Source organism: Rhinolophus ferrumequinum, chromosome 7, assembly GCF_004115265.2.
Source record: "Rhinolophus ferrumequinum isolate MPI-CBG mRhiFer1 chromosome 7, mRhiFer1_v1.p, whole genome shotgun sequence".
In the NCBI taxonomy this organism is placed as follows: domain Eukaryota; kingdom Metazoa; phylum Chordata; class Mammalia; order Chiroptera; family Rhinolophidae; genus Rhinolophus; species Rhinolophus ferrumequinum.
The window spans coordinates 11155811-11176943 of record NC_046290.1 but is presented as its reverse complement, the minus strand read 5'-3'; the positions used below and the strand labels follow the sequence as shown (position 1 = coordinate 11176943).

The 21133-nt window shown below is 46.3% G+C and overlaps 1 protein-coding gene across 1 annotated transcript in view; it reads left to right on the top strand.

The window, feature by feature from the left end:
• Window positions 1-236: 236 nt before the first annotated feature.
• RETREG1 (reticulophagy regulator 1) overlaps window positions 237-21133 on the top strand; it is a 112732-nt gene continuing 91835 nt past the window's right edge. Inside the window, exon 1 of the mRNA XM_033110180.1 lies at window positions 237-576. Coding sequence (XP_032966071.1) covers window positions 272-576 — 305 coding nt within the window. The 5' untranslated portion in view covers window positions 237-271. The remainder of the gene's footprint in view (window positions 577-21133) is intronic.

The following is a 21133-nucleotide window of genomic DNA, read 5'->3' as shown; positions in this document are numbered from 1 at the left end:
TCTCTCGGCCGCCGGGACCCCGCCCAGCTCGCACCCACCGCGCGGCGGAGGCCGCCCCGCCCCCCGGCGCCCGCCGGCCCGCCCCTGCGCCAGCTGGGCCGCACCCACTTCCCCCGGGAGGCGCCCCCGCCGCGGCCAGGCTGACGTCACAAGGCACCCAGGGCCGGCGCCCCGCGGTGCGCGCCCCGCGCGGGGACCCGCCGCCCTTTCGGCGCCGACCGCCGGGCGCGCCCGCGCGCGTGCCCGTCCCGGCCTGGCAGCGCCGCTGAAGATGGCGAGCGCGGCGCCTCCGGAGCTCGCCGAGGAAGGATGCCCGGCGGCGGCTGCGGGCGAGCGGGCGCCGCGGCCCCGGCTTCCCCCCGAGGAGCAGGCGGAGGAAGCGCTGGAGGAAGGGGCGACGGCGGCTGTGGCCGCGGGGCGGCAGGTGGAGGAGGCGGCCGGCGGGGTGGCCGCCGCGGTGACCTGGCTGCTGGGGGAGCCCGTGCTGTGGCTGGGCTGCCGCGCCGACGAGCTCCTGAGCTGGAAGAGGCCGCTGCGCAGCCTGCTGGGCTTCGTCGGGGCCAACCTGCTGTTCTGGTGAGAGCTCGGGGCCGGGGTGGGGGTGGGGGGACGCCTGGGAGGGCAGGTGACCTTGGGGCGCCCGGGGCCTTGGGTGGGTAGTGCGCGCTGGACGCTGCGGAGGAGCAAGTGTGAGCCCTACCCTACTTTCTCGGCCACCTTTCTCGAACAGGTAGACACTCACTTCAACTTTCCTCCAGACCACTCTTGCCTGTAAACAGTTGTCATCCTCCGTCTGTGTTTCCAGCCTCGCAGGCAAGGTGGTCGGCTGACCCGTCTGCACCTGTACCTACAGGTGTGCCCAGCGTGCTCAGAAACTTCGGCTTTTTGCTTTCTAAAACTCGCAGGTCTTGACCTGCTCCCCCAAAGCATGCCTGAGCAATCGTGCTTGAACTTGTATTCGTTCTTGCACCCCCAGCAGGCCTATCTGGACCAGCTTAGGTACACGCTCAAGACTGCACCGCCTTCGTCAGCCACCTGAGATGGCACTGAATGACTTGTTTTTCTGTTCTCTGGAGGATTGGGTTTACTGTCTTTACTGCACGATGGGACAACAGGCAAACGGTGGATTACGTACATCACCCTGCCCCCTCCCCAGGTGTGCACAGGGTGGAAAACAGTCATATTTTTAGGTAAAATACAGAGAGAATACATAGGAATGTTCTCTGACAAGCCCCTGATCAACAGGTTTGTCTCTCCAGAGAGAACTCTTTACCTGTAAGGACCGGGGAAGTGTCTGGCTCCTTCGTTGAAGGACATGCCCTGTCATCTGCTACCAGTCTGGTGGAGGGCAGAGAAAAGCTGTCTTTGTTTGCAACTGTGTCCTCATAACAAGCATGACCCACACGGTACACATTAAACAGCTTAGGCAGCAGATAGCCTGCTGTAGGACAGATTTCTTAACCTTGCAGTTAGGAAACAAATAAATGCACATGGTATAACACAGCCTACCGTTTTCTAGGTGAATCTAAGCAATTCAAGGATTTTTTGAAAAAGAACAGATCTGTGCTAGTCCTGGTTTTCTCTAAAAACTGGCTGTGTCTTATCAGGGCCCCTAAATGTGAATTTACTTTGGGTCTCTTACTTCTGTGTTCCTAAAGATTATTCCAGATTTCTCTATCCTGTTATGAAGTTATGTGAGCATTCAAATAAGGAGGATATATTTATGGTATTATGCTAGATTGGGCAATAGTTCAATTGTCCTAGGGCTGTGTCTCACTCATTTCACCAATGAGGGACACATTTTTAAAATTCTCTTTCTTTAAGTTTAAATTTTCCTCATTAATGTTACCTGTTTCCTGTATCTTTCCAGGTAGTGCACATCACAATATTCTGTGCAAATTGTAAAATACTATCAGGGTCTTTACTCTTCTTAGTGTATCTTAGAAATCACGTCCATGCCCATTTTCAGCTGCATAGAATTCCCGTTGTAAGGTTGTCACAAATTATTTAACCTGTGTCCTAGTGATGGACTGTAAGGTTGTTTCCAAACGTTTGTTATTTCAGTGTTACTAATGGCTTCATACATGCATTATTTTACACACATGCTAGCATTTCTGTAGAATAAATTCCCAAGAAGTGGAATTTTTGGATCACAGGGGATGTGCACTTGTAATTTTGATGGATATCACTGAATTGTTGCACTTCCTTGGAGTTCTACCAATTTATACTCCAACCAGCAATGTGTGTGACTGTCTGTTTCTCTATACTCTTGCCACGAGCATTTTATCAAACTTTTTGATCTTGTAAATCTGATAGGTGAAAAAGGGTATCCCATTGGGGTTTTAATTTGTATTTCTCTGGGGTCAAGCATCTTTTCCTGTGTTCAAGAGCCATTATAATCATGTTTTCTTTGCATTATCTGTTTTTATATTTTATCCGTGTTTCTAGTTGAACTCTTGGGATTTTTCCTATTGATTTGTAGGAACTCTTTTTATATTAACCTCAGCCTAATTTCTATACTATGAGTTGCAAACATTTTTCTGTAATGTATTCTTTATAACCTCTATGGAAAAGAATGATTTTTGCATAAAATAATAGAAGGCAGATTTGGTAGTATTCAAGAGTGATGTCTCCTTTGTTTTTAATGAGTCTCATGAGAGGTACACAATATCAGGTCTTCAGTCCAGTTAGAGCTTTCTTCTTATCTGCTTTATATTTTCTCCCATTTGCAGTGTCTGCATTCCATGTATGTATTTTCTTTGACAGAAAGATAATAGTGTGGCTTTTTAAATTATGAAATATTTGTTAGCTGGAATTTATGACCCATTTATTAATTTCATTAAAAATTTGAACTCCTCCCACCCCTTTGTTGCTTCTGGGGTTAAAACACTTTTAGAAGACGTTGTTTTCCTTAAATAGTGTATTTCTTAGCAAGTAATCTTAAGTTATGTGATATTCTAACATTCTGTGTCCCAGGACTGCTAACACTCTGTATTTTTTATGAGAAAAACAAAAAGATTAATAATGTTAGCAATATGGGGAACCCAGAACTTAAGCAAGAGTGATAACGTGTTCACTTTAATTGATGTTACTTCATGTTTTTTGGAAATTAACTTTTTAAACACATGTTTTCTGAATGACTTAGTATCAGTTACCAGCAGTAGCTTTCAGGATTTTGAGTTTGAGTTCATAAAGCCTCTGACATTTCTTACCCACCGTTATGTGTAAGATTTTAGTCCTGTGTAATATAAGGACCAACACTGACACGTGGCCATGACAAATGGGTGTTAATCAAGGCTGCATGAAGTTAGCGTATCTTGGAAATCACGTCAGAAGAGTCAGAGAAAGGATAGTTTATTGTCATGCGATTTGCGGGGAGTGGTGCCATTGTGGAAGGAAGCGATTGTGCGGTCTTCATAAGGAGCTTCTGCTCGGACCAGACCTGGATGATAGGAATGATTGGGGTCCATCTAGTGTGTCATCAACAGCCTTCCAGCCCCAAGGAGTCGTACTTAATATTTTGACCAGTATACTAACTAAACTGCTGTAATGGCACATGGTAGAGGGACGTGGGGAAGAGGAGACTGGCCAGGTGTTTCTGAAGACACATTTGGGGGCAGTGGTTACCTTGGAGGTCATACTGTGTGTTTGAACTTGTTTTTTTCTCTCTAGCAAGTGGGAACAAAAAAATGCCTTGTAAAAATGTCCATGAATATTTTAATGGGTAAGTAAATCGTGATACATTTATTCCTACCGTAAAGTACTATATGACAGTGAAAATAAACTGCATGGATGAGTTTTACAAATGTAATTTTGGTCCAAAGAAGCACACAATAGATGCAGATAAATTCAGGTTTTAATAAGTTTTAAAATGTGCAAAACATTGATTAGGGGTATACACATAGGAGATGAGAAAGATGTTCTGATCCCTGAAATCAAGAGAGAGGTTGTCTCTGGGAGGAGTGAGAAGGTATGATCACAGAGGGGCACATGGAAAGTTTTGAGGGGCAGGTTTTCTGATTTGGGTGGTGGTTACATGGTGTTTAGCTTGTAGTTATTTAAAAAACTGTGTGTGTATGTGTTTTTATCTATGTATATATTTTATGAAAAGTACTAAAATACTAAACTACTAATACTCAAGTACTAAAATACTAAAGAATGCTAATAAAAATGGTATTCACTCAGAGCTCAGGAGGAATCTGACAAAGCACAGACCACGTATAGTCCCTGCCTTAGGAAGCGGGCTTTCCGCAACCTGAACTAGATTAGGCAATAGCTCAATGGTTTTAGGGCTGTATGCCCCTCCTTTTCCCAATAAGGGACATATTTTTTAAATTGTTTTAATTTTAAATTTTATTTATTTTAAAAAATAGCTAATACCGCCTCACAGTTCAAAAGTTTAAAAGTACAAAAGAGTAAACAGTTTGAAGCTCTCTTTCCTACGCCCGTCCCTGGCTGCCCAGTTTCCTTTCCGAGGCAGCCGGTGACACCTGTTGTCCCACAAGCACAACATAAAAGAGAATGAACCCAATGAAACAGCAAATGCCCATTTGGTTTCGTCTTAAAAGAACTAACTTTTTGTAGTACAGTGTCAGTAAAATGCCCACACTCGAAGTGTACAGTCAAATGTACACACCTGTGTAACCATGGCCGTCGGCATTTAGAACATCGCACCACTGCAACAGGTTTCTTTGAGTCCCGTTCCTGTCGGTACTTAACCCTGGGCATGGATCTGCTTTCCATCACTATAGATTTGGTTTGTCTTCGCTAAAGTTTCATATAAAGGATACCACATATTATGATGCCTTTTGTGTCTGGCTTTGTTTACTCCGCATGAAGTTTTGAGATTCACCGCTGTTGTGTATATCGGTTATTTGTTCCTTTTTGTTGTTGACTAGTATACCACTTCAGGGATATGCCCCAATTTGTGTCTCCATTTGCTAATTGATGTTCATTTGGGTTGTTTTCAGGGTTGGCTATTATGAATAAAGTTATTGAAAAAATTCAGGCAGAGGCGTGGCAGGCTCTGACTCATGTTTTGTCGGCCACGTGACACTTGCCTGGGATAGGCCAGGGACGGAGCAAAATGCCCCTATTCTCAGCCTTCCCGCCCATCCTAATACCGACGCTGGATGCCTTCCAGTGCAGCCACCGTCGTGGGGCAGTCAGCCTCTGCAGCCTCCAGTGCTCTCTGATGTGATTTGGTTCTGAACCCACCATTGGGGACCCGGCATCCAGAGAAGTCTACTCAGGAGCCGTTCTCCTCAGAGCCTGTGGCATTGCATGACTTTACCCTCCATCTGTGTAAATATTAGGTTGGGGCAAAAGTAAGTGCAGTTTTTGCAATTATTTTTAACCTTTTAAACCGCAATTACTTTAGCACCAACCTAATAGTAAAACTGCAAGGAAGCGATTTGCCTGAGGTGACCACGCAAGGGCAGGAGACCTTGGGTACTGTGACTTTTGTGGTGTCCCAGGCTGGGCACGGGTGCAGTCTGGAACGCCTAGGACCCACTGGGAGTCCTTGGCGTGCTGTCCTCTAGAGCTGGTTTGGATGGTTGCACTCGGTGCCAAGAGCAGCTGTGTACCCTCGCTGTCACTGGCGGTCCCTCTCCTTGCATTAGAGAACTCCTCAGAGTGCTCTCTGACCCGCAGTATCGTGGGGTCACCTGGGCGCTTGTGAAGATGCAGATTCTGGGCTCCACGCCACACCTAATGGACCCAAATCCCAGGATCTGGGCCAGATCATCTGAATTTTCTCCGGCTCCCCAGGTGGCTCCATAGCCACTCCAGCTTGAGAAGCACTGTGCTTGAGCACGTTCTGGGGTCCTCCGCTCTCTTCTCTATGAGGCAGCGTGTCCATCGCCAGATAACTCCTCTAAGTAGCAAATATCATTCTTACAGTGAGTTACAGCCACCTCTTGGTTATCTCTGCAGCGGCCCAAGGTCTGGGCCCCTCCCCAGTACAGTCCCTTGTCTGTTTCAGGATTCATTCTGTTCTCTGTTCCTGCTGAGTCTTCTTCCCAAATGAGACATCCTGGGCTCGTTCCACTCACTGTTTTCCAGAGTCTTCTGGACATGCCTCCATCATCTGTATTCCTCCTTGAATGCAGTATTCCTGAGACAGTCTGACCAGTGTGCATTTTACCCCCTCTGCCTGGACAGCACACACAGCCTGCGATAGAATTTCTTTATTCTAATGGCTAGAAACCCCCTCTGCCAGCTGCCACTGTTGACCAATGTTAGACTCTTGTCAAACTAGACCTGTATGTATAACTGTACAGGTGTACTTTGTCAAACGACAATTACTAAATTTATTAAGGACGTTCACATTTAGCACCTCATTTAAATCTCACAGCCCAGCAAGGCAGGTATTATTCCCTTATTACACAAGAGGAAACTAAGACCCCTAGAAATTAATTGAATTATCAAAGATGACTTCGACTCTTTGGCCTGTACTGTTTAATAGAGTATTTGCAGTGAAATAGTTTACATCTGTATTGTCCAGTGTGGTAGCCTGTGGCCTCCTGCAGCTGTTGAGCATATGCAGTCTGGCTGGTGTGACTCAGGAACTGCATTATTAATTTTACTTAATTTAAACGTAAATAGCCACACATGGCTACTGGCTGTCATATTGGGTAGCGTAGTAGACTACAGTCATGGGGCTGGGTCATGAAGGCACATTCTCTTTCTACAAATCCAGTGTATTGTTTTTACTCTGTCACTCTAAAGAATAAGAGAACACAGATTATGGGAACCAACAATCAGCGCCTACATTTACAGAATTACACTTAATGATTTCAGCGTAGGGTAAAAATAATTATGTTGGGAGAGGGTTGCTTCTGCATTAGCAGAACCTTTTCAGCGTATTAGTCCAGTCCCTGTTCCTCACCTATGTCTACTCCATCTGGGCGTAGCAGCCGTGGATGAGTGTTTCAGGTCCAGGTCCTATGGTGCTGGCTCCAGGGGGGTACCAGAAGCCCAAAATCTGAACTTGTCTTCGAAAGCTTACTCTCTGATTTAGGAGGCGTGGCTGCTTCAATGAATTAATTCAAACAATGCACCACAGTTCTGAATTGTATGTCACAGTCTCTAGGGCTGTACAGTTTAGGAATAGTGGAGATCAGGGGGATTTGGAATAGTTGATGAAAGCTTTGTGCGATTTATCAAATAGGCTTAAAGAGAAGGTGTAATTGTAAAAGTGAGGTTAACTAACGGTAAGGGCTGTCCACGTAGGACAACCCCAGGAGTAAATGGGGACGGGCACTGGATGCTGTCAGCATGGGAGACTCACCTGCCTCATGCTGAGGGTACATTCTGGGGAGCGGGGAATATAAATTACTGTTCTTGGATGTCTGGAACCAGTGTGGGTTCAGAAACGCTGTAGATGGTCAAAAGTTTAGTGCACTGAGCTGGACTGGAGGCTACTCCCGTAGCTTGAATAGCGTGGGGCTCGTGTAACAACGAGTGGTCTTGCACACATGGAAAAAGGCTTCATTCAGTTCACTGAGAGTAGCTATTTTATATCCAGCTTTCAGCAAGTGTTTCGGTGGCCCCCGTGTGCTTTTCATTAGACACAGTGGCTCTTTCACGAGTTCCCATGTAAGGCTCTTCTCTCAGACCTTCGGACCTTAGATCCAGGAGCTGCTGGTCGAGGACCTGAGAAATGGGGCTGTTTTCACCAGGTTAACACTCATTCTGGAGCCCCGCCAGGTTTTCCTCACCCATGTAATAACTACAAAGCTCATCGTTAGTGAGTCTGCACAGGTTTATGGTTACACTCTTTGGGTAATAACTTCACCTCTTAGCTTCTTTTTGCTACTCTTTTTTTCTTTTTCTCCTGTTGGTCGTGAATGTTTTAAAGCTGCCTGATTGATTGAAGTGAGTACAAATAAATGAGGTGTATCATTATTCCTAGCTGCTGGGAATACAGTGATGACTAAGACACATTCTGATCCCTGGTGAGAAACAGATTAATAAGCAAACCGTTCTAATGCAAAGTTAGGCTGTGAGTGCTCAGTTGTCACACGTGGGCCAAGAAGAACCAATAGGATTTTCTTGGTATTGAATGTGGAGGTCTGGTGACTGGGGAAGAGACAGGATGATCAGGATATAGAAAGGGGAAGAGAACTAATGCATACTGAGTAGCTGGTGCGTACTAGGTGCTCAGTTAATTCATGGAAGCTTGGACGGGTACACAGTAGCCCTCATAAATATTCACTTATGTAGATATATAAAGAGAATGAGAGAGAGAGATGGGGAGGGGGAGAGGCGGGAAGGATGGTTTTATGTACTAGGGGGAGTATCCAGAAGTGAGGTTGGAAAGAGAAACGTTAGGGCCCATTTATGAAGAGGTTACTGTTGGTTACTGTGCTAAGGGATGTGGCCTATATCAAATGAGCAGTCTCTGACTATTACCCTGATACAAATACCGTCCTATTACTCCCTTTCGAGACCTCCATTCAGAAATTCAGCAATTATTTATTGAGTGTCTACTACATGCCGACACTGTGCTAGGTGTTAGAGATGTAAGAGTAGACAGAAAATATTAGTAAGATCCCCTTTCTCTTAGAACTTCTATTCTAGTGGTGGAGATGACAGAAAAAGACAATAAATAAGTCTACAAAATGCTAGGAGAGTTGATGTTACAGAAAAACTAAAGCAGGGACAAGGGACAGGGGATGACAAGGAGGGGCTACTTCGCTGGGGTGGTCAGTGCTGGTCTCTAAGAGGAGCAGCCTGAAGAGCAAATCAGGGACTGAGCCACGCAGCTACCTCTGCAGTGGAAAGTCCCAGGCAGAGGGAAGGTGTGTGCAAAGATCCTGGGGTGACTGGGCTTGGGGTGTTTCTGGAACAGCGTGAGTCACTTGTTGCAGCTGGGCGAGCAAGGGGAGTCACCGTTAGTGTAGCTTAGTACTTCATGCAGCAACTGTGCCAAATTCTGCTTGTTGGCTTTCCATTGGCCCCAGTGGATGAATTAAGGGAGCAAGAGCCTGGAGCCAGAGGCCAGTGAGGAGAGGAAGTGGGGATGTGGGAGAGGAGGTGGGTTCAGTGCCCACCGGAGGTAGAATCAGGAGGACTGAATGATTCCATGGGTGGGAGAAGAGGCAGAGGTGGGGTAATGGGCCTGCCTACGATGATAAATGGGGAGTGGCTGATGTGAACAATTTTGAGGGTCAGTGAGGCTGCAGCACGTTGGGGCGGTGGGAGAGGAGGGTGACAAGCCCAATTTGGGGGTGTGGAGTTTGATGTGCCCTTGGGCCATCAAGTGCAGAGAAGATACATGGGCGGATGCTCCGGGGCCAGGCCGGGTGGGAGTACAGATGTGGGCATGTTGGGGTGCAGGCTGCAGGGGTGGGAGGCGGACGGTTGTCGTGAGATTTACTTGGGAGTACTTGCTGGCTAATAGAAGGGAGCCTGGGGCGAATGTTGAGGAAACTGGCATTCACTAGGTGAGTGACTACAAAGAGCACCTTTTGCAGGAGAGTTAGAGCATGGCAAGCCCCGGAGAGAGGTGTTCCGGAGAAACCAAGCGAAGTCCGCAGCTGGCATCCGACGGGCAAGCGCTCCTTCACGCCTTCGGGAGAGCGTGAGGCCGGAGCCTTCCCAGGCACAGCGGAAGGGGAGGGTTCTGCTCCCCTCCCCACCACCCCCTTCTCGCCCCAGCTGCACAGCTCAGTGTCCGTGGAGGGCAAGACTCCCACCTGGTCCTCCTGGGCTGCTCTGCGATTCGGTCCTCAGGCCTGTTCCTGAATTGCCCAGTGGAGTTCCGGCAGTTTAGGAAACGTGCTTTCTCTCCGAAGCCTGGCTTCGCACCTGCTGAGATACGCTGTTTGTAATGTCAGAAGCTGCCTTTTAGCTGTTTCCATTGCATTCCTCCTGTGGAGTCCTAACCATGCCCCTGCTATTCTCCACCCACTCTTCAGATGCTTGGAGACACCTGGGTGGGGACTCCGAAGGACCCTGGGGTTTGTGGGATGGAGGCAGTGCCACAGGGGAGGGAGAAGTGGCAGCAGGCAGCTCTGGGGAAGGCTGAAGGGGCTGGGCTTAGGACACGTGGGGAACGTGGGCATGCCGGTGGTGGAAGTGGCCTGCTGTCACGTGCCACTGGCAGCTAATTTCTCTTTAAAGGAGGAGAATGAACTACTGAGATTGAGGAGGCTGAGGGAGGACGAGGCTGGCTGTAGCTTTCACGGGGAAGGAAGTCAGGAAATCGAACGATTGCAGGAAAACGCTGCTTCATGCCATTGTTTTCTTGGTTTTATTTATATTTGGCCATTTCTTCAGTGAATACGTTTTCATCAGTTCCCTGTATTTTCATCTTTGCCCTCGTAGACCAACTTTTTTTTTTTAAGGTGCATTTTTTTAAATGGGCTAGTGTTATATTTAGTATTGTGGTCACTGCTATGCTGTATTACATTAACAGTAAATATTGCGTGGGAAATTTCCCATCTGCTAAAGAAGAGAGTTCAAATGTGTCCATGGTAGCCACATATCTTTACAGACATGCTTTTCATAGGAGCATAAAGCGCTAATGTATTTTCAAAGACTCTTTAGAAAGGTTTTCTACAGTGCTTTGTTCTCTGCTTATTTCAGTTTTTTTGGGGGAAGGAAATGTTTTTGTCTTGGGGAATTAAGGCAACACTACCTAAGTGAAAGCACGCCGGGCGAGGTGTGGCCACTTGCATACTGCAGATGGAATCTTAGAACTGGGAGAAAGAGCTGGAGTCACCCATGGGGCAGCCAGCCTGCCATCTGTGCCCAGACTCTGACCAGACCTTTCACCGGAAAGATAAATTCAGATGGCGCCAAGCACTCATGTGGCCATGCAGGCCCACTGGGTTTCTGGACTAAACCAGTTTGGCTACTGTCTAAAAAGCCAGTTTTAGGGCACACTTTCTGTGGGCTTGTGTGATTCCATTTGGTGATATCTTCAGTGATGATTGATTTTAACAATGGCCATTTATGGGGCTCCTCCTTTGCTGGGCACTTGACATAGTTATTTAATTCTCACACCGCCCAGCGAGGGATCATTGCCCCATTTTGCAGAGGGGGAATGGTGAGGCTCAGGGCATTTAAGTCGCTTGCCCCAAGATGACAGTATGTGGCAGAGCTGGTATTCCACCCACGCTTCTGTGTGTTCTGCCCCCATCAACTAGACTCTACTGCAAGGGGAGGGTGCAGCATAAGATGATAGTGCAGTGTTATATGGCTTATCCCTTCTGTCTTCTAGAGGACAAAGTTAGTCAGTTGCCTCTTACATAGCTGGTTACCTCTTATCTGCTTTCGGGAAAGAAGTTAATTTATTTTTCCAAGTAAAATTTTGGCATCCACCACAGCTCCACACTGCCACCTTTGTTTTCCATTTTCAGTGTTAACTACCAAAACCAGGGATGCATTTCTCTGAGTTGTCAAGTGGTCCAGCTTCGTCATATTTCAGTTCCCTTATGTGTTTGCCCTTTTGACCTGAGGATGGCTCTTTGTCTCCAGATGAAATGTCATGTGGACTTCCTTAACGCTTGGTGGTACCCAAAACATGTACTCTGGGGTGTGAGCCTGGGTGCGTTAGTGTTGGGCAAATGATGTCTTGTCTTTCGGGAGTGCTTCTGCTGTACCACAGTGTGGGGCTGGGCTGTTCGCTGGCACTGAGGGTGGTGTCTGTAATTGAAGGGAGCACCGGAGGATATCAAGAGAGCAGATCATTCTGCTCCCCTCCGGCCCATCTGCAAAGCCTCCCTGCTCCCCTTGCAGCTCTTGCCAGCTCCTGGGCTCGCTCTTTGAATCTCCAAGGCTCTGCTGTCCCCACCAACTTGTCCACAGCCCCTCGCTGTCATTAGTCTCATAATCACCCCCTCAGGGGGTCGTCCCCACCACCCTCTCCGGGTCTTTTCCTGTTCATGTCAAGATCTGCTTGTATCTTTCATGGCACCTAGTACAATTTGAAGATATTTTATTTTTCTTTGTGTTTGTTTTTCTGATTCTCAGAAACTTACTAAAACTGTGATGAATACCACTTGAGACAAAGAAAAAAATTAAAACTACAGTTACAGAATGTGTGGTAAATGATGTGAAAAATACTACATGTGAAAATCAATCGCTCTTTCTCTCTACACATACACACACTCTTTCTGGTTTTCCCTTTCTCTCTTGGATCAATTAATTCCACCTGACTTTTCATAAAAATACTGCAGTCTCTTGCTCCTCCACTTTCCAGTTCTGTTTCTCAGAGCAATTATTGTTAATTTTCTACTTTTAGCTCTATTTAGGCTTTTCTAAACAATATGGTTAAATTGCTATTTCTTTGTTTTTACATTTATAATTTATTGAACAATATTTTTGAAGCATACTTGAATTATAACATTATATTGTACAATATATAACAGCGTACAACAACAATACATACAGTGTACAATGTAATGATTTGATATTTGTATATATAGCGAAATGATCACCACTGTACGTCTAAGGCCACATCCGTCACCAAACATAGTTACACTGCAAGTGCCAAGTCTTGATTGAGCAATCTGAGACATTATTTTTTTTCCCCTCCGACACTAATTCACATACACACCCTTCCCTCCTCCATCTCCTATAATGATGCCACAATTTGGGGTTTTTATCATTAAGATTGTGTAAGCATTGTTTATATGTGAACTAAGGCGAATGCTACATTTACAGTTCTTGTGCAACTTTATTTTCCTGTTATTCTTAGCATTTCTTTTCTAGTTGATCTTTTTAACTCTCCAGCATTTCTGGGAAACGCCTTTTGATAAAGGTCAAGCATATCAGGCTGACACTTCAGTTTCTTTCTTTTTCTCCTTTCCCGTGGAGCCATATCCTCCTGTTCCGGTCTTGTGTGATTGTCCCCTGGGCCTGCGGTCCCTTTAGGACATCCACGTTGTCATCCTGCTCCTTCTGTCCTGTGTTACAGCCTCAGTTACTGGACCCTGGCTGAAAACCGGGTCAGAAGAAAGTCAGCAGCCTCATTGGGGAGGCCCCCATTGCTTCTCCTTACGCATATTTATGGTGGTTTAAGGCTTTCTTACGTTTGTTTCGAGTTTCTCATTTCTGTTTGTTTCTTCTGTTACGGGGCTCTTTCTTGGTGAGCTATTCTGTATTGAGAGAGCACTTGCTCTTGCTCTGAGACTCAGAGTACAAAGGAAATGCATGTTTTGAGAACTTGTGTGCAGAAACTCTCTTTATCTCACCCAACTGATTGCTAGTTTGGCTTGGTTTAGAATTCTGGGTTGGAAGTAATTTTCCCTTAGAATTTTGAAGCAGTGCCCTCCCTGTCTTCTCTCTTGTTTCCAGTGTTGCCTTTGAGCAGCTGGACGCCTTTCCAGTGCCTGGTCTCTTATCGATGACCTGGAGCTGGTCCAGCTATTGATTTCGGATTTCTGGTATTTAGGTAAGCAGGAAGTTGGCCAGGCTGTTTGCTGTGTGACTATTGCTCATGCTTTAGATTTTCAGGGCAAGCTTCAAGCATTTCTTTTCAGCTTTCCTACTTCCCAGATTCAACGTTTGCCATATGAAAGCTACATATGACTTTGGTGGTCCGTTGGAGCGTTGTAGGTCTGTGCCCCTCCCAGGAGTACTCACACAGAAAACGGCCTGAGTGGCGCCCCCTGGAGTTGTGCAGGAAGATTGCCCTGGCTGTCTGGATGCTGTGGGCTTTGCTGAGTCATGCCCTGGAGGGTGGGTATCGAGCCTGGCTTTGCGGGAACCCTAGAATAGGCTGCACCTAAATGAACCCAAAGGTAGAGAGAATTCATGCCTTGACCTTGTTAGTACAGCGCTCAAAACAAATACTCTAACTTGTCATAGACCAGGGTGCAATGAGTTGAGAGAGTCACTGCTATTTACACTTTAGGTTTGGTTTGGAGCTTAATGCCGCATGGGTGCCACTTTCTGCTTGTCAGCTTCTCAAGAACACCGGGTCCCTTTTGTTCATGGTTTGGCATTCTGTGTAGCACTGAAGGAAATACGCATCCAGAGTAGCAGGTTTCAGCCAAAGAATCATAGAATGAATCTATTAAAATCGTCTAGCTCCCCAGTACTTGGAAGGTCCTAACCTGTTTTCCTTTTTTCAAACAGCTGATGGAAGATACTCACTTCTATGATCAAGTTGCCCTAGCTCTGACCTAGTAAACCAGGTTATTTGTTTTGTTAGCAGCTAAACCCTTTCAAAAGAAGGCATCTGTATGATGGAACAAGAGGTAGGGAGTGTTTGCTCCAGTTTAATCATCTCATTTGAGAGATGAAGAAACTGAGGCCCAAGTCCCCACAGTGAGCTGGTGACAACGTGACCCATAGCAGAGCCTCCTGACCCCTTTTTAAAACTGCGTGCTGCTAAGTGTTGAAACAATGAGCGTGATGAAACTTAGGAAGGCAAAATAATAATGTTCCCAAGTGCCAGGATCACTGACCAGAGTTTTCAGGTCAGGGTGGAAACTTTGATGACCCAGCCACATCTCTGGGGGCCTTGAGAGTCTGGAGTGGGTGTATTGACAGATCACCCCACGATTTGCTGGGGCCCTCAAAAGCTCCTGGCTGTGAGCTTCAGACTCTATCGTCCCTCCTTACCCCTTGTCATAGCACCAGAGTTTGTGAAAGTCATTTTGGACAAAAGGAGACAATTGAGGGACTTGCTCTCGCTGTCAGTCATAATGGCTTGACTTGACCACATCTACTTGATACAAGATGTTTGCCATCCAGCAAATGGCAGTACCACCTTTTTTCAAATGATGAGGGTGACTCCATCCTGGAAAACCTTTTGTAGGGAGAGTTCTCGTCACTTCAAAATGCATGTACTAGTCAATGGAAACATTTTTATGTGAACCACAAATTGATAACTTGTGTTTGCTAAAACAACGCCAAGACTTGTTAAAATGGACATGGTCACTTTAATAGTTAGTTCTCAAATACAACGTAAGGGCTATTTTTGGTGTCGATAATAAAACCTCTTTAAAATAGCTGTTGACCTCTTCTCATCAAAGCTCTCCTGTAACTGGTACACACAATACAGGGTGTTCCCAACCAAAAACCATACATGCACTCAGTGTTAAAAAAAAGAAAAAAAATCAAATGTTCTTGGGAAATAAAATGTAAAAGTCGGGACCAGAGCTGGCCATTAGAACACAGGTTAGGGACCACGGTGCACAGGACTGCATGTGCTGTCACCAGCACCTGAGGAGAATTTCACCACAAGTCAGAAGACGGCCCTGTGGCTTCTCACCTGGGACTCTGGCTCGTGAGTTGCTAAAATCCCGATCCACCTGTGTATGAGGAAGAAATGGCCCCATAAGCTGGAGGAGGGACGTTATATGAACCTTCCTGTGTTGCGCTCCTCTCACTGAGTGGCTGTTTTGGGGTATTGATAGCATTGAAACCTTACTTTCTTTTAATTGACCTTTTTTTAAGAATGAATATATATTTTCTTAGTTTACCTTTTGAATTTAGCTTCCAAATATCTTCTGGGTAAATTCAAAACCACAAATTGCATTGTTATGTTGTGTATAACATCAGGTAATTTCAGTGAGAGTCTTCAACCAGCTTCTTATCAGGGTTTATGCAAGATGGTACATTAAGCTCTTAACCTTTTAAAAATAAATGATATCTAAATATTTAAAGATATTTAACAATACAATTTCACTTTTGGCTCAAGTTCTAAGTTTCCTAAAATAGATGTTTAACTATAATCCAGTGAAAATGGAAAATATGATTTAAAAATTGATTTTCTGTGTTTTTTCCCCAATTCACGAGTATTAGTGAACACTCGCTTTCATTTATCAAAATAGAAATTGATCACTTTCATTTTTAATAATACCGCTAAATAAAGCTGAAAAGTTCAGCACGCTTGTGTATATGTGCCATGTGTGACTAAGACATTGAATTCTGTGTGTGTGCCCACTTTTAGCTCCGCTGTTGACTGTGGAATCTCTGCTGTAGGTGGGCTTTGCCTGGTGCAGACAGGTGGATATCTTAAGGCTTATGGGCCCCTGGTTGCCACGTGCCTATAGCATTCAGAGAGTGGCCATTAACAAAAGAACCGTTTCTGGGCTACGGCCCCCAGAATGTCAGTCGTGATGTTTGGCGTCTGGCTAGAGGAACTCTAAGGAACTTCACCTTAGAGAAGCCCAGACGTGTGTTGTGTAGTGGTGTGGCCCACGCATGGCTTCTTACAGTTGAGGGAGACACATGTGCTGCCTCTGGGGATGAGGATGCGTGAGTTGGCCAGGGCACCATCTTCTTTGATGGGACCACCCACACCGTTGGGTGTTAGCACCCGGGCAGTTAGGAGAGCCAGACTGACTTCCCAACAGCTAACGAGAAGCCCAGGTCTTTCCTTAAAGAGAGAAAAATTAATCGAAGCCAAGGTCCATCCATGTTCTCAGTTGCTTCCCAAAAGGTGTTGGAAAATTGTACACAAATTTTCATGCTGCCCCCATACATTTTGGCAAGCTGTTACTGTTAATGATTGGGTGCTTTAGGGATTTCACGATGAATGATTATGTTAATGTCACCCCAGCACTAGGTCACGGCCTGTGGGCCAGGCAGTGACCTAGTGCTGGGGTGACATTAGTGAACAGGAGCAAGTGGGCCCTCTCCTTATGGAGCTTGGGGGTCAAGAAATGATAAACAAGTGATCAAGCAAATAAATACACAAGTAGGACTCAAGATGAGTGCTATGAAAGGAAAAAACGTCACTCTGGGAGAGCAATGGAGCATCTAATTTGATCACAGTCTGCCAAGGAGACTGGTTTTCAATGCCATGTGGCTACTGAACATGACAGCTGTCCATGGGATGGCATTTTGACTCATTCCTGTGCCTTTGACAGACTTCGAAAACAAACGCTTTTTGCCAAAGAGCCCAACTGGTCAGAATACCATTTCCTTTTGAGTATCGCAGGTTTGAAGGCCCGTCACAGTGGACTGCATGGTGGGGTATTGGTGAGACATGTTAAGGACTAACGGAGGGCGCTTCTCTGTCCTTTGTCAGCGCGGTTTTGCCTCTCATTTCACTTCTCGTCTGGTTGCAGTGCAGGCTTGCGATTGAAGTGCCGGTCCTGTTCTATTCCAGGCTCATGGGGCTCGCTGACTATGTTTGTGGTTGAGCTGAGGCATTTGTTTTCTTGTTTGTGTTTACCGTCAAAGGTTGTAAACACAGCAGCGGAGTCACTCATTTGGAGAGCTTGGTGAGAAACTGTCATCTTTCCTTATTATGTATTCTTTTATTCTTCTTCCCCACATTGTTTTTCACCGGCGTTGTGTGTCTTGTTTGGACTGTTAATATGGTCCGGGAAATCTCAGGCAGAATTATCAGGAGAGACACATGTTTTCCGTTGGAGCTTTGCGAGGGCTGTGCTAAGGGACGGCTTTGTCTCTCCTGTTTAATTAAAGTTGTTAGGGTGGTTTGTACGGCTGAGCACACCCGTGTGTGCACAGAGGGCGCGGGAACAGACAACCTTTACCTGCTGGGTAAAGGTTGCACCTTTTAGCACCGCCAGGTGAGTTTTTAAACTGTATGTGTTGAAGGGGGACTTTGTTTCCTCCTGCAACACTTCCAGTCACCATTTTTCTTGTCTTGTTTTGCAGCTCCTTTTTGGCAAACAGTGAAAAGCATTAAAAACAAACAAACGTTCCCATAGAGTCTCTTTGAATAAGTCAGCGTGATCTTGCTGTTCAGATCATTATTGTGGTTCCCAGGCTCTCCGAGGGGGTTTGGGGTGGTCATCTGACGTTCACTCTTTCACTATTCATTTGCTGTGTTTTACTGATTGATATTTGTCACAGTAAGAAGATATGGAAATGTTCTCTGTGTTAGTCTTCTCTTACTGGAGTCAAAAAAGGGACTCCTCATGATGAAGTATCCAGTTCTTAGCCTGAACAGTTCCTCTCAGGACCAAATTTGGGGCCGTCTTCTTGCATCTCAACTTATGGCTTGAATTCTTGTGGGCTAGTCTCAGACATGACTAATCTTTTCTCTTTTGGTCATTTTCCCTTTGCCAATTTCCTTATATTTTTGTACTTGTTCCGTATTATAGTAGATATTTAAGCTCTCTCCATTGCTTTTTGGACTGCGCTATAGTAGAAATAAATACTCATGGAGGCAAGCAAGTACGTCCGTGTGTGTGTACATGCGTGTGCACGCATGTGTGCACGTGTGTGTGCCTGTGGCTGGGGAGTAGGCTTCTGGAATGAGGTGAATAGCTTCTAGCAGGATGAGCCCAGTTAAGTGCCATAGTCTTTCTGAGCTTCAGTTTCCTCATTTGTAGAAAACAGGCACCTCGCAGAACAGCAGTAAGGATTTTGGAGACAACAGCCCTTCTTGAGTCTGTGGCCTGCGGGTCATGAATTTACTCTCAGGCCAGTGCTCTTGCCCTGTGGTTTTTTCCCAGAATCACAGTTTTCCACCAAAAGATGTTCCACTAAATTTCGTGTTGCTACTTGTTTGTGCTGTTTTTAAAAAAATCACAGAATGTAAAGCACGACATTAAAATATTATCTTAAATAAAAATAACTTTATAGCTGAAGGGAGCCCGATTTATAAATTAACTTGACTTTGGGGTCCAGGTTCAGCTAATCCACCTGTGCAGGTTTGAAGTGAGAGGACTTTCTCGTTAGAGTGGATCGTGCTCTCACATGCACGTGTGCACACGCTGCCCCTGAGTGGACGGGTAACCTGCATGAGTGAGGGGCTGTGCTCGGCCAGCTCCTCAAACCCTGCTGAGGGGTCCTGGATGTCCCCGGATCAGGGGCTGCAGTTGAGGGACTTTGGAAAATTGACAGCCATCGAAAGAGATTCATTCTCATCCCAGGTTCACTCTCAGTTTGGAATGTTCTAGAAACAGAGAGTATAAGACATTTTGAGGACCGAGGTCCATGAGGCAGCCAGCCCTCTCCCATACTTGTGCACTCAAAGGCATTCTCTCCCTGTCTCCCTCTGTCCATGTCTGTCTTCTTTTTTAATTGGACGCATAGGAAAGAGTCAGAAAGGGTTTTCCTACCTGGGATGACAGAACGTAGTCTCTGGCCTTGAGGCGGCCCTGCCATCAAAATCCACTGGACAGTGTCCATCGGTGTGTGGGCCCAGAGTGCACGTTACTGATACGTAATATTGGTGCCCAAACACTTACCGCTCCTTTCTCCTGTGCCTCCAGTGTGGCCACGGAGCAGCCGAGAGTCGTAGCTCCCCACGCACTGGGAATACGGGCCACACGCTTCCCCTTCCACGCCAGCCATTAGGACATCCATTGCACACACCACAGACTCCCTTTTTTTTTTTTTTGACTGAAGTTTTGAAAACATTTGCCACCCTGGGTTAGTCACGACAGTGGCACCAAGTAGGATTATAATCCTTAGCTTTGACTTCCCTCTCCCAGAGTGGCCTTTCATGGGGACACACGCCCAAGAGTGTCATTACTGTTCTGTCACTTGAAGGTATCCGGAAACTACAATGACAAGAGTCCACAGCCAGTTCTGGGTATGACGTGGTTTGTTTTAACATGTTGGCATGAATGAGAAATAAAAAGTGGCTGATGTGTTCCTGGGTCAACTACTGGATCTTGTGTTCCTGATATTAAGAGCACGTCTGTGTGGGGAGGCTGCTCCCCTGTGTTCTTGGACAAAGCGGTGTGTTCATTAACGGGGTGACCGTGGGCCGTCTCGCCTGGGCCTGCAGCTTCAGTGATGAAGCTGATAAAGGACACTTGAATTTGGCCTTAAGATAATGGCCCTCCCAGGAGGACAGAATACTAATTCAGTGCTCAGTCTATTTTATGTTTTGGGCATTTGGAACAAACAGGACGGACAGTTGCTTATGTGTCATGTGATCATTTGGATCTTTATTAGAGTGACCGTATAATTTACTGTCCCAGCCTACGTACGCCAGGGCAGCGTGTAAGTCAGGATACTGTGGACTCTCTGATCTTAAGTCACCTGTTGGTACTAACCTGCACAGTTTCTTCTAGTTTGTTCAGATATGTCAGTTGTTCTCTCTTTGTTCACTGAGTGTAGCAGCCTGAGAGAATGTCTGCCTTTGTAGCAGGAGTTGGGAGGAGGAAGGCTGAGTCCTCATCTGTGTGGGGCTGACAAAGCCAAGTGCAGGGCTCCTTAACCTGGACACAGATGGAGCTGCAGCAGGCAGTTCAGTCCAGACACTTGGCCCACGGGGTATGCAAGCCTCAGTGCTAGTTCTGGAGCCTCCTGATCTGAGACTGGGGCGGCGAGGTCTGGGCTGTGTGAGACCTTGTTGCTGAGCCTGGGGTGTTGACGAGGAGAGGTCAGGCCAGGAGCCCGTCTGTGTGTGGCTGTCGTCTTGGACTGTGGGTCATTAGGGTATGATCAAGAGTCATTCCCCTGGAAGGGGACTGGCAGGAGCTAGAGAAGGAGCGCCCTGGCCGGGCTCCTATGGGAGGCGAGGAGGGGAGCAGGGTCGGGATGGGCTGCAGACCAGGCCGACCCACAGGACAGAACCAATCTGCTGTCACACGAGGCGAGGTGGCTGAAGTCCCGTTCCTTGCAAGCTTGGGTTTGCAGAATGAAGGAGGCGAGGAAGCAGCACATCCCCTGTAGCTGTGCCTGTGCTGCCAGTCTCGGAACTGCAGGACAGCGGAACTCCGTTTCGGGACCCTGGACAGGGCCAGGTACATTGGAACGGGCTCTTGGACAGAATGTGGACGTGAGCCGATGAGTGGTTGAGCAGAACTGGATGGGCAATGATAAGGCAGGAGGAAATACGACAATGCTCTTTCAACTCTGCTCTCTAGAACATTCTGGTGCTTTTGATCAGTTGATTAACGTACATGCCAGGGGACTCTGTAGAGCGGCGGCCTTGGAGTCAAGAAAACCCAACTCTTTCAGTTACAGGCTGCACGATTTTAGACAAATTGCTCCATCCTAATCTATTTATGAACATATAATTTTCACATATCTAACTTCATTGGTCTGCAGCCTTAAATGAGATGGAGATGTAAAAATATACAGCACATGGTAGGTCCTCATTACACATTGAATTAAACTTTTTGGGGTGACATTTGTTAATCCATGAAGTTCCAAGTGTACAATTCTGTAATACATCATCGTTCTATTGCGTTGTGTATTCACCACCCAAAGTCTAGTCTCCTTCCTTTGC